This window comes from Olea europaea, chromosome 7, assembly GCF_002742605.1.
Source record: "Olea europaea var. sylvestris chromosome 7, O_europaea_v1, whole genome shotgun sequence".
Classification (NCBI taxonomy): Eukaryota; Viridiplantae; Streptophyta; class Magnoliopsida; order Lamiales; family Oleaceae; genus Olea; species Olea europaea.
Genome location: NC_036243.1, coordinates 23,808,073 through 23,821,410, shown reverse-complemented (window position 1 = coordinate 23,821,410; position 13,338 = coordinate 23,808,073). Strand labels below are relative to the sequence as shown.

General features: G+C 36.3%; 1 protein-coding gene across 2 annotated transcripts; it reads right to left on the bottom strand.

Annotated features, from left to right (window-relative positions):
- Nucleotides 1-746: 746 nt before the first annotated feature.
- On the bottom strand, nucleotides 747-9,259 carry LOC111397512 (uncharacterized aarF domain-containing protein kinase 2-like). Of its 2 annotated transcripts, XM_023024479.1 has the most exons (6): nucleotides 8,919-9,259; nucleotides 8,342-8,414; nucleotides 7,076-8,240; nucleotides 6,147-6,416; nucleotides 2,112-2,264; nucleotides 747-1,119 (listed from the first exon to the last, which is right to left on the bottom strand). In XM_023024479.1, the coding sequence occupies exons 2-6, from the start codon at nucleotides 8,386-8,388 to the stop codon at nucleotides 1,000-1,002; spliced, it is 1,755 nt and encodes a 584-aa protein (XP_022880247.1). In that variant the 5' UTR covers nucleotides 8,389-8,414; nucleotides 8,919-9,259; the 3' UTR covers nucleotides 747-999. The 2 variants fall into 2 exon arrangements, with proteins under 2 accessions (XP_022880247.1, XP_022880246.1); XM_023024478.1 differs by having other exon boundaries at nucleotides 7,076-8,414.
- Between the last annotated feature and the right edge of the window lie 4,079 nt (nucleotides 9,260-13,338).

The following is a 13,338-nucleotide window of genomic DNA, read 5'->3' as shown; positions in this document are numbered from 1 at the left end:
GATATCTGTTTTCAACAAATGTGATTTTATCTACGCTGCACTCAATAATGTTTTAAGATCTTCAAAGCAATCAACCCGTCTTTTTTTTTTTTTTCTGAAGGCACACTCTTACCTAACAAGTGTCTAGCACACCGCTCGTTTGCATTTTATCCAAACCCAATATCTCCATTGGGAGTACTGTCTTGGAGATGCATGATAAAGGATTGGATTCTCTCTTTCTTTCTTTCTTTTTTTTTTTTTTTTTTTTTTTTGCTATTTATCTCTCTCTCTCTCTCTATTGAAATTACGAGAAAAAATGGAAAGAAAATCCAAACTCCCGGATTCCTAAACCTCTGTATTTATCTCCAAAAAGCGCCTGAGGAAAACCTCGATTAGTAGAGAGAAATCAGAGTAAGTTTTTTTTTATGAATAGCTCCTATATCCAGCTGCAAGGGTCACAAGTACAAGAATTGTGCATATATAGTTTAATTGTTGGTCTGCTGATTTAACTAGAGCAATACAAGTATAAACGAATAGCAATGAAAAACTAACACGTTCATGAATTCAAACCGCACAAGATGATTTTCAAACAAAATACCAGGACTTCAAAAATGGTAGAGATCTGTATAGAAAGATACACAGCCATGCTTGGCCGAGGTGAAAGGTGCAAGGGACTTGAACCCATTAATTTTTCCCTCTAGGTTAAAAGCAGGACACAAAGTGCTAAAAAGACTAAATTAACCTCGAGTAGAAAGTATAAGAGAAACTAAAACCAAAAAATTCTCTCTCCTCTTTCCTCTTTGATTGAAATTGTTGAACAGAAAAAGCATTAATAAAATTTCAATGAGAAGTATATCACAGTAACAGCAAAAGTATTGAAAACTGATTTTTATTTCTTTCCTCCCACAATGGATATATTGTTCTCTACTTGTTGGGACAGCAATTTTCAAATATCTCATTTTCTCTCTAAGCATTATTTTAACAAAATTGCTTTCAGAAATGAAGAAAATGGAGAAACCTTTATGGGGCCATCAGTCCTTCAATTGTATAGACGAGAGACTCTTCCAGGTCAACTTTGAAAAGCAATGTTTGCAGGGTCTTCAGTACATCATACTCCGGATCAAGCTTATGCTGCCACCCCTACAGCAGAATAAGAATGATAAGGACGTAAAAATGCACAACGCTATCAAATACCTCATTTATCTGTTTCTCAGAAATAAGAAAATGTTAAAATGATTATCCATCTTATCAGGTCCAAAGTCCTCTTCACTCTTCATCACCCTTTAGCCTCAAACATTTGGACTAGTTCACGACACATGACAGATAAGCAACTTCATTTAACAATTTAGAACTCAAATGTCACAATTGTAATTTCTAAACTTGAAGCAGATTTATTGACCCAACTTGTATACTGTAATTAAGCAATGTTCAGAGCTCCTCCACTCAGCAGGTGACACCTATCAAAATTATTTTTAATATCTTAAGAATTCAATCTTATAGAAAATGTTCTGACAGAAGAAAGTCAAGAAATAGAAAATGAAAAAGGGAAACTTGATAGCATAGGAGAAAAAGTTCAAAATAAAAGAAATGAAATTCCACTGAAACTAAGAGTAATTTCTGTTCCATTATTGCTTAGAGAACCATAATCCGTTCTGCCATTGTTTTATACATACAATTTGTTGATAAATGAAGCTGATGCTGCATTTAAAGGTCAAACTTCAATATTTTGTTAGTCAAAAGGTAAACATGGGATTATTTCAGAATAATATATGTTTTGTTTCAGCTCCTGCTTTTCGAGTGTAGGACGATAATACCAATTATATGATTCAGTGTTTCCATCATGATCTTAACACAACGGGAACTAGTTTCAGTTTTAATGTTTTGCAGCAAATGAAAAGACTGGCAATCTAGCTCTGTCCTGTTCCTACAGTGTGGAATCAAAACAAGCAAGAGCTTAGGTTTGAATGCTTGTTTGCAAAACAATTGGAGACGCAAAGAATGTGTCTATAGCATTCTAGCTTGAAATTGTTCACAAAACCTATTGTATATAAGACGCAAGACAAAGTCAAATTGAGATGAAATTTCTTGATTCCGGGGTTTAAGATCCAGCATCAATATAAGGCAGAAATTACCTCCAAAACCATAGTAGTTACAATCACAGTACAAATATTGCCATCAATGTTAACTCTGTGCCGTCTAACTTGCTCAAGCAATTGTTGCATGCAATCAGCCGGTTGAAAATCGCCTTCAGCTGAACGCCACGACTTGAAATCTTTCTCCACTTCCTATCCAAGTAGTAAACATTTTTTCTCAGAGATTGAATTAATCAAAGCAGAAGTAAACTTCTATGGTGGATCACTTTCTGAACATTCACCAACAGAACACAACTTACACACATGTAATACATGTTAAATAATTATGATGAACATGCTCAAGTAAATGCAATTTTTTAAAGGTGTCTCTTTTGTCTAGGAGATCAAATTCTACCAACCCCTGAATATGCCGCCAGACATGAACCCAACTCATGAGCTAAAACAAGTTCATGGGAGCTGTATGTAACAAGTGTGAGTATTGCACATTCAATAGGTGTGTCACCTCTGTATTTGCATAATAATAGTCTCAATGAAACAGTACAAACTCACTTTACTAGACTTGATGTGAGTTTGACAGCCATAAAGTTGAAATAAAATTCACATGTAAGGCTATTCCATTAAAATATTCTAAATCAAAACTAAAAAAGTGTTCTTTCCAAAGCCTCATGCAAGGAAGTCGATAATATAAAGAAATATGCTACATACTCTTCACAAGTTTGAAGTAAAATGACAAAGCTCAGAGTCAAACTGGATACTCCAATAATGTTATGTAAAATTTCATTTTTTCCCTTCTATAGTGCAGTACGTGTTAACGTATCCAGCCAGTCTTTGAAAAGGATAATCAATCTGTACATTCTCAAGATAGAACCCTATGCCACACATCTGCTTATAAGTGTATATAATATTGGCACATAGACGTACTGTAGCTGATGGATTAGGGAATGACAAATGTAAAGAACTTCTTGGCCTGACACTGATAGACCTCCACCTCTAATAATATTCCAATACAAGTTTGTTATTCATTCACTATTCTAGAGTATTCTATAGTTAGTTAGCAAAGGGTAAAATTGTAATAGAAAACTAGTAAATTCTCTATAAATGTAATGCAGGGAGCTGGGATAGGCATTCGGGAAATATTGGGAAAATTTGGGGAGAGACCAGGCCTCTCGAAAGCCTTGGAATTGTTCTGTGTCTATTTTCACGTTTAATGCAATAAAATAGCAGTTTAATACACAATATTCATTCTTTCAGTAAGCAATTCAACCTCTTCAAATCAAGTTCTTATCAATTTGCTATCAAAGCAATCGATTCTCGGACTAATGGAAACGATTCTCAGCAGAGAATTAAATGATAGTTTGAACTTGATAAGGAGTACGTTGGAGAAGATGGTAATGCAACAGAAAGGAGATTGAGCCGTTGATCGAGGTTGGATTCATGCGGCCAACTCAACACATCGATATTATATGGGGATAATTTAGAATCGTGGCTGTTTGAGGCGAAGCGATGCCTAAATATGAATCGTGGCTTACCGGAGAGGGAGAAGGTAGAAGCCGCGGTCACTTGCTTCCTTGGAGAGGCTTGAGCATGGTTTCAAGAGATACATACTTGGGAAGAATTGAAGGCATTGATGTTGGATCGATTCCACATGAAGCAGACCTCCGATCGTAAGTACTTAGACGGGAAGCAGGGGGATGACTTGAGCTGGGAGACAGCACGGGAAGAACAAAGCCATAAATTACACGTGTCTGCATCGCCATCATCGATGGAGAAGAAATTCCATCGCACGAAGGAGATCTCCATGGTTCATGAAACTCTGGCGAGCAAACAGTGGGACGTGAGGACTGGAGAGATGTTGGAAGCCCTAGCTTCTTCGACGGAAGTGTATGAACAATGACTATTGCTAGAGGAGAATACCATGGAAAAGAAAGGGGAAGAGAATGGGCTTTAATTGATGGTTGAATTTCAGATAAAAGAATCTATGGGCTTGGATTTGGAATTGACCCAACCGGTGGAAGAAGGCAGCAATGACCACACTTCCAATTCTGAAATCCCAAACAAATCTGATGACAACAGAGATGATAATTGTCGTAATGAATCATGGAGGGTGGAGGGAAGAGGCAAATGGCAGGATATACCTATTTCCAATGGTGTCAGTCCCGACAGCTGGTTTTCTCAAGTACAGAGGAAATTTAACTTAAACCAGTTTTCGAATTGGAGGAAGATCAAGGTCGTTGCAGTTTGTGTCGAAGGAGAGGCTCTATATTATGAAACTCCACCCAAATCTAAGGAAATTGGAGCTACTATAGCCTCTGATAACCCCTGTGATGCCGGCAGCTGGGTCGCCCCTTTATCAACGTCTCTTGAGAGATTGCAAGTATCCCCATCTCCATCGCCGAAGGAGGAGAAGAAGCATGATCGCCGATTTTCGAATCTTCCATTGCCGTTGAGAGATTGTATTGGGGATGGATCAAAACAAGCCAACGTTATCAACAAACTGAATTAGGAAAATAGGGCTAAAGACCAATTGCTGAAACCAGTGGGCTTGGACCATATTAAGGACATGGCCCAACATCTTGAAGAAAGAAATGAGTGGATGAATCAAGCCCAGGTAGGGTTTGGCCTAAATTGGAATAAAAGCCCAAGATATTCTAATTACGCCATCCACCTTCCTCTTCAAATTAAGAAATCAATTTCTCAAATCACTAATTCTGCTCCACAATAAATTGTACCCTATAGATCCCCAATTTCTTACAAAAGGCGAATTGATGTGGATCTTCAATTGAAGTACGAGTTGGGCCTGTTTTTAGGGGGCAAAGAAAACTACTCTATTTGGCATCAAAGTAAGCACAAGGAGTTGCAGGTTTTAATCATCAATAAAGAAACTGTTGGCTGCGATTTAGATGTCGATGAAGGTTAGGGAGGCAAGCCAAGAAGTGATGGGATGGGAGAATTTGTGGATCCTTTTCCAAATACGGTAGCAAGCTTGATTGCACCGATGACCATGGAATAGAAGGGAAAATAACGCAACAGGAGTTTGTGGTGATAATCAAGCATGGGGTTAAACACAAAATAAATTCGAATAGAAGGGCTCACAACTTCCAAATTTTGTGCACGGGCGCAACTGGTTATGGGATTTTCATGTATACCATTCTAATTGTAGGTGGTCGATTAAGTTTTGAGGCTTTAACACAAATACATAATTGGCTAAATAGCACAACTCATGCTCCATCTGTCAAAGAGAGTCTTGTTGATGCTAAACAACAGATTTTTCACAGTTATACCTTCTATCTATCTGCAAGTGATTAAAGATGGGGAAGACTTTTTGAAGGTGCAAATGCTAGAAGAACCTGAGGACATTGAAATAGCTTCATGAGTAGTTGGTATTGACATTGATAATGACGAATCAATCGATGAGAAGTACAAGAAGCAAATTTGCCATGTTTCACCTCTCCCACATGATAGTGAGGACTATCGCCCGATTGAGAAATATATTCGGACTAGACATGTTCCTTCTCATACAAAAAGTGCTCGAGTGGGTGAAAGGAAGTAAATTCAACAAGGATGCCTCATATCAAGCAAAACTGAAGAACAAAATGCTTCTCAAGTATTGCGTAGGAAATTGTTCGGCTATATTGTTATCTGAAATTGGTAATTTTCCCAGACTTCCAACTTAAGGACAGGGTGGTTTTTGGGGCGGCGGGTAATGATAAACCTCCACCTCTAATAATATTCCAATACAAGTTTGTTATTCATTCACTAGAGTATTCCATAGTTAGTTAGCAAAGGGTAAAATTATAATAGAAAACTAGTAAATTCTCTATAAATGTAATGGGAGGGAGCTGAGATAGGCATTCGGGAAATATTGGGAAAATTTAGGGAGAGACCAGACCTCTCGAAAGCCTTGGAATTGTTTTGTGTCTATTTTCATGTTTAATGCAATAAAATAGCAGTTTGATATACAGTTTTCATTCTTTCAGTAAGCAATTCAGCCTCTTCAAATCAGGTTCTTATCAGACACTTACTGTGAAGTTTTTATTAAATGACAAGAAAGCAGCAGTAAGACAGCAAAAATACCTCAATGAATGCCTGTGGATATGGGCAGTTCTGTTTGTTAGATAATCGAAGAGTGTACTCTGCAGCATTGCGACCATCTTGAAGTGCCACTGCCTTAAAGAACTCCAGTACATTGTTTCGATCCTTCTTAGAAAGTTCAGCAGTCATTCCTACATCAAGGAAAATTACATGAGGCCTGGACTTAAACAATGGTTTTGCTGAAGTTTTGCCCTGAGATACTCTAACAAGAATGTTTCCTGGATGCATGTCTGCATGGAGGAAATTGTCCACCTGGAAGTGTGAAAAGTTGAGAAATATCATGAGATCATCTTATGACATAACCAATATCACGAGCTAAATAAGAAAGAATGCTCCCCAACTACCCAACCTGGCAAGAAAATTAAATATGAGAAAATCAATACTGGATGGGATATGTTGAAATCATGAGGAAGAAAATTTTCACAAAGCACTTGAGTTAAGGCCATGACATGACAATTGCCCGTATTCGACACGTTTAAAAGGATATGATAACAAATAATAAAGTGGTGCTTATCCTTAATCTTGCTTAGCACCTGAAAAGAATCAGATCATCTCTAATGCATGCAGTATTGGTGTAAATAAGGTTTCAAAAAGAAAAAAGTTGATATACATAAAACATATTAAGATATCCAATGCACTAAGGCAAACCCAATTTTCATATGCTGAAGAAAAAAATGTAATAGGTTGCTATGAGATTCCTGCACAACTGTATCCTTTCACGGACAGACTGGAGCTTCCCTCTTTAAGTTATATATATATCACCTATCCAAATCTATGTATCTTTCTAATGAAAACAAATTTACTGCTTCACAGATATTATTTTAATTATTTGGATCTGCTGCATAACATTGTTGCGTATTTGCAATCAGACCAAAAAGGTAATGGAAGTCCACGAATTTACATAATCATACCAAGAGCATCTTTAAAAGTGCATGAGTCCCAATATGAGCAAGGGCACTTTTTATGTGTTCATGCCCTTCAAGTTTGTCAACATAGTGAAGAATATTTTCACCATGCTCATAAGTTTCCACTAGAACAGCAGGATGTACAAATGGATATAGAGGTTTTGGGAATGAGACATCCTTCCAATGACGGAAATTGTAAATAAAACGACTCAGATTAGCTGCTTCCCTTGCAAGATCAACTTGTGACATCATGAAGACAGCAAACTGTTGTATGCTTTCATCCAGTCTTAACCATTTCAATGTAGGGATGAAATTTGAAACGTTTGCAAATAATTTGATCAATACAAAATCCCTACGTATTGCTTCAGCAACGCCTGGATGTCTAACTTTTACAGCAACAAGCTCAGGCTTAGCCCGCTGTCCAGGATAACCTACTTTCAGAGTAGCTCTGTGAACCTGAGCAACGCTACCAGATGCCACAGGTTTCTCTTCAAACTTATCAAAAATTTCTGGCAGCTTACGGCCAAATGCCTTTTCAATAGCACTTTGTGTATAGGCAAAGCTATGTGAAGGTGCTTTAGTGTGAAGTTCAGCGAGTTCATTGCACAAATCATTTGGGAACAGATCAGGCCTCGCAGCTGCCCACTGACCCCATTTGATAAATGCTGGACCAGCCTTTTCTAATGTCACACGGACAGCACGAAGCCATGATTTTCTGAACTCTGTGCCAAGAGAATCTGCAAAAGGAGCCATGACTATGCAAGGTAAAAACAGAATTGCCAAGTAGATAGCTCTGATAACCAACATCAAACCCTCCAATAGGGAGACGACAATTGAAGTCAGATAGACATGCCTATCTTGTGCATGCATGTAGAGAGTATCCTTGGTTGGGAGGTGTTCTGCCTCTGCCCATACCCTCTGCTTCCAGGCTAAATCTCCTATAACGCAGGCCAAAATGCCCGGAGCTACAAGGTGCGAGCGGGTCAAAGCAAGGGTCACTGCACAAGCTATCCTACTAATTGGCGCTACAGTTGGCTTGCTATAGGAACATATTCGAACAAGCCTTTTCCAGGCAATTTGAGAATGGTATGCAAGTTCGTCGCTCTTAGAGAAGAAATGGATTCTTCTGCGTCCCCTGCTCTTGTGTAAGATCTCCTTAACTTCACATGAAGTGCATGAAGAAAACCCTCCATTAGAAAGCTTAATGTGCGAAAAAAATCTGCACAGGATGTAAGCTAGCCCAACTGGACGTGACGTCTGATTATAACTTATCTCAGAACAGCAAGTCTTGGGGGTAGAGAAAAGGACTCGTGCAACATTCCTAAAACTGCTGGTAGCCAAAAATCTGCGACTTCAAAAATTGTTTAATAAATGGCATCAGTCATATTTCACTTCATTTAAATTTTACACCGTTATCACTAAGGCCGCATTGCACAGCATGATATTGTGGCTTTCAGAGTTGAGTTCATAAAAAGACACACAAACATTTCTTATGAAAATCTGGAAAAACGAGAATACTTTGTACATAAATTTAATAAAATTGTCCTTGCGCCAGAATATTTCACTTGCTTATTCCGAACACAACCATAAATCCAGAAAGTTACTCGAAAAATAAGTTTTGAAATGCTAATTCCAAAAAATTCAAAAGGCTGCTTCATTATCTCTGTTCAGCTCAAGCGATGGATAGTTTTAATAATTAGTTCTAAGAATAATACACTAAAGTTTCTACTGAAAAGTTCAATTACTTATCCAGTAAAATTAATCGAACATATAAAACATAAACAACTCAAGAAAAATAATGTCAAAGCATTTTAATTAAATAAAGAGAGTAAAGCTTCAAGGAATGGACCTTGAATTCGCCATAGGAATTAGGAGCGAACGGGTCTGCGATTAGCCAGGTTGAAACATTAATAGACATTTTCATTTTGATCCGCCAGCAAATTCATCTGATGATAAGTTGCCGGAAACCGAAACACTGCGGACGGCTCATGGCCAGTGACTGCGTCGTCAATGTTGGCGGCTGAAGAGATGGTCGCTGGACACATGTTTGAATGCGAGGCAAATTTGCAGGAGCGAGTGGGGGGATTAACTTAAATTATGTTGAGGGACACTATCCGCTTGCAGATACAATTCCGGATCGTGGATTGTAGACTGTGGAGGATGAGCATTCTCGTCAAGTGTTACTTTTGTCCGTTTTCACCTCAGATTTGCTTTAAGGGCACCACAACAAAATTTATAAGTGCATCATAATTTTTTATTTTTTTCTTATTTACTTAAATAGCCTTAAACAAAATTACATAATTAGGATTAATATACTTTTAATTAATTACACCACAGATCTAAACCTAATTTCTTCGGCTTCTGCTTCTTTTCTATAATTGTTAGTCTTGTTCCATAATACCACGCGTAAGAATTCATCAATTTGTATAATCATTCTTTATAATTTTATTTTTTTCAATTTGTTAGATCTTATACTTACAAAACGTGACTCTTTATCGGAAACAGCATACTTCAATTCATTATCTATGAAGTGAGCAGCAGTAGATATATCATCTTGACTAAAAGTTATGAATGATACAAACCAAAGGAAAAAAACATTTCAGCAATATATTGTAATTTGGCACATCTTCTTTTAATAATTTTCAAAATATTATAGTGACCTCTCTGAAATTTTAAATCAAGCTCACTTACAAAAATATTCAGATCCATTTTTTAGAAATCAAGTTTTCTTCTTCTTCTTTATCTTTCCCTTTCCCTTTCCCTTCTTTGAAAAAATAATTAATAAAATTAGTGTGGATGCATGGATGCATCCAATATAAAATGTACATAGTGGAAAGAATTGTCTAGAAGAAAAAAAAATGAATTTTTGTTGTAGTGTATTTATTAAAATCTAGATTTTTTTTTTTAAACTAGGTATATAATTGTAAATTTGGTGTGGTGTATTTATTAAAACTATGTTTTAATTGTGGTGTGAATATAATATGGTGTGCTTAATAAATTTTGTGATGGTAATATAATTACACTTGTTTTAAAGATGCATTTGACATAATTAGCCCTTGTTTGAGCTTCATTATTTGAAGGGAAAAAAAATTGATTTTAGAATAGTGCTTTTTTGGAAAATACATGGTTAAAAAGTAAATAGAATTTTTGGATTTATGTGTAATATTATGTTATTAAGGGAATGTGTGATTTATAAGAACACAGAAAATGAAATAAAATTTAATGAGGGCCAAACTGGGGCTTAATTCACGGTGATTGTTTTAACAATTAAATAAATATTTTTTAAAAATATTTATGATTTGAAAAAGTTTTGATTCTTTTCTTTTCTCTTTTTTATCGAATCATAAAATACTTGGGTGATTATATAATTAACATTCAAAATTCTAATGCTATCCTTCTCACTACATACACTTCACCGTGTCTATCGATACGAGAGAGTTTCTGTTACATAGTTCATCTCCTTAAAACATTCAAAATATTAAGCTATATTGTGTTGAACCTTCTGTTGTTGCATACCTACACTTTTTGTTGTGAAGTTTCTACAGGCTTCAAACAGACTGAGCATTAACTAATATAGTTTTGAGAAGTGTGATCTTGGATAATTTAACACTCGTAAGGCTTCAATCATTCACCAGTGTATATAAATACAGAAAGAGGCTATTATGGTGTGATTTACAATATTTTGGATCATAGTTATAAAAAGTGGGAATTACATTCACCCATGTTTTATAACTTTCAATTTTAAAAATAAGATTTAAAAGTTTTTGTACAAAAATCGGTAATAATTTAATTTATTAATAATAAATAACAATATTATAAATTTAAATCAATCTACGCATCCACCTCACCTCACCCTACCCCGCCCATCCCATCCACCTCAAATTCTAAATCATTTTCCCCTTTCTCTCTATCACTTCCCTTCTTTCCTCTCTATCCTCTCTCTTTTTTCGTCAACATAGCATCTCCAACAACCCAAACGATATCAGTAACACAAGCACTTGTAGCACCATTGCGCACAGTGCGACGTCTACACAACACCACTGCACACGATATGATGTTGCACAACAATTGCCTCACAAGGAACAACTGAGGTGCAGCGCGACGCCTTTGAGTGTGGCGTTAAGGCTATTTGACCGATGATGTCAAATCTATCGGTTGAATATCGATGGTTTGTAGGTTGTCCGTAGTTCGTACATTGTGGTTTGTGGTTGAGCATCAACGAAGTTTGTGGCTTGTATATAGTTTGTGATTTGTGGCGGTGGTGGTGAGATTGCAATGTGTGATTTGTATATAGTTTGACAGTGGTGGTGCTGACAGCGATCATGTAGCACAATTTCGATTGGTGCACGTAGTGGATTGGGGTTTATAAAGAGAGTTTGTGACCAATAAAATAGTTAATTTGTGATTAATAAATTATAAATGATCAATAATATAGATAAATTTTGACCCATGAAAGTTAAGTGACTAATTATCCGATAAATTATGATCGATAAATAAATTGTAACTTATAAAATATGCTATTTGTATACGATAAATAATATGTGATTCATTTGCACAGCTTACAAGTCTCTTGCTGCAAGTCATAATTCAATTATTAAAGTTCAATGTGCACTTATTATATGCCACAGTTCACATGTCGTTGTGCATAAGTCTCAAATCAATGTTCACAAGTTATAGATCAAATAAAATTGGTCACAAACTACTTATTTAAGTTTTCAAATCACATTTTATAGTTCACGGGTCATATTTCACTTGTCAAACGTCATATTGTAAGATCATAGATCAATGTCAATAAGTTACAGATCAATATTAATTTGTCACAAATCAAATATCATGTATCTTTGCGCACTGATAATAGGTCACAGATTCAACTTCACAGGTCAAAGTTTATATGTTACAAGTCAAAGTTCATGTCTTACAGGTCATAGGTATCATGTCATATTGCGTAGGTAACAGATTAATGTCTACAGGTCACAAATCTAATATAATTAATCACAGGTTGTTAGATTAATATCACAGGTGACAGATCAATGTATACCACTTACAGTTCAAAGAGAACGGGTTATAGGACATTGGAAGACCATGATAACGGCACCATTATCTCCATTCTCCCTTTTTCTTCACTCCATTCTTCCTTCACTTACAACAATGCTTACACGGAAGACCATTTTAGCTCTTACGTGGAAGACAACGGGTGAAATTGTACGACGGCATTTGCACCACTACACGAAATAGCGACATCTGCGTTTGCACGATCTATTTTTGATTATCTACATTTGTATGCTCTATTTGCATTGGCAATATATTTTCTATTCATTGGTGTGGTATGGTGGTGATGACTGTGGTATGCTAGAGGTGAAGGAGGCGGTAAATTTTAGGCTGATTTTTTTTTTTTATAACTCAGGTGTCCAAACTCTACCTAACTAATCCTGAGGAGTGCTGGTCTAAGTAAATTTGAATGCGGTCACAGCTTTTACACACTTGGGTCGAACATTCGAGATACGGTTCTCCTCCCTGTAGATCTCCATTTACGACGTACGGATAGGATCCCTCGAATGGGCGACAAAGTGCACCATAACTTTGTCTCCATAGGACAACTGTCTTCCAACGTAAATGTTGCCTTCCAACTACCGCGGGGATTTAAACATCCGATACTCCATATAGAACCCTCCTGTTTTACCACTGCATCATGCCCGTGGGGGCAATTTTAGGCTGATGTTAGAAAGATGGGAAGAAGGGAGAGAAAAGAAAAATTTATGACCTGAATTTTGAATGTTTAAAGTTTTCTTTCTTAAAAATGAAATCGTGTTTAATAAACACTTTATATATGTATTTTTCCCTTATAAAAATTACCGATCTAGCCCAGATGGTACAAATTGTGAATTGTTAACCCAATTGTGCTGGGCTTAAAATTCGATTGTTTATGGCAATCATTTGGTAGAACCTGAATTGAATTGACTGGTTTTTTAGCTACTCAATGTGGTCAAAGATTACAATGACAATATTGTTTTTATTAATCTTTTACGGTGCACTAGGCATTTCCACTATGTTCCATAGCATTCTCATCATATATTTTAGGAAAATTTGTAGAAGGTTCCAAACCTTTTAATTTATTGCTGACTACTCCTAAACATTTTATTTTTGCAGTCATAATTCTAAACTTTTCACTTCGATTGTAGCTGAAGTCCATTGGACAAATTCTATCCATTAATCTATTAACGATCGTGAAATTGAGTTTGACTCATTCAAAAAAATCAACTTCATCTTCT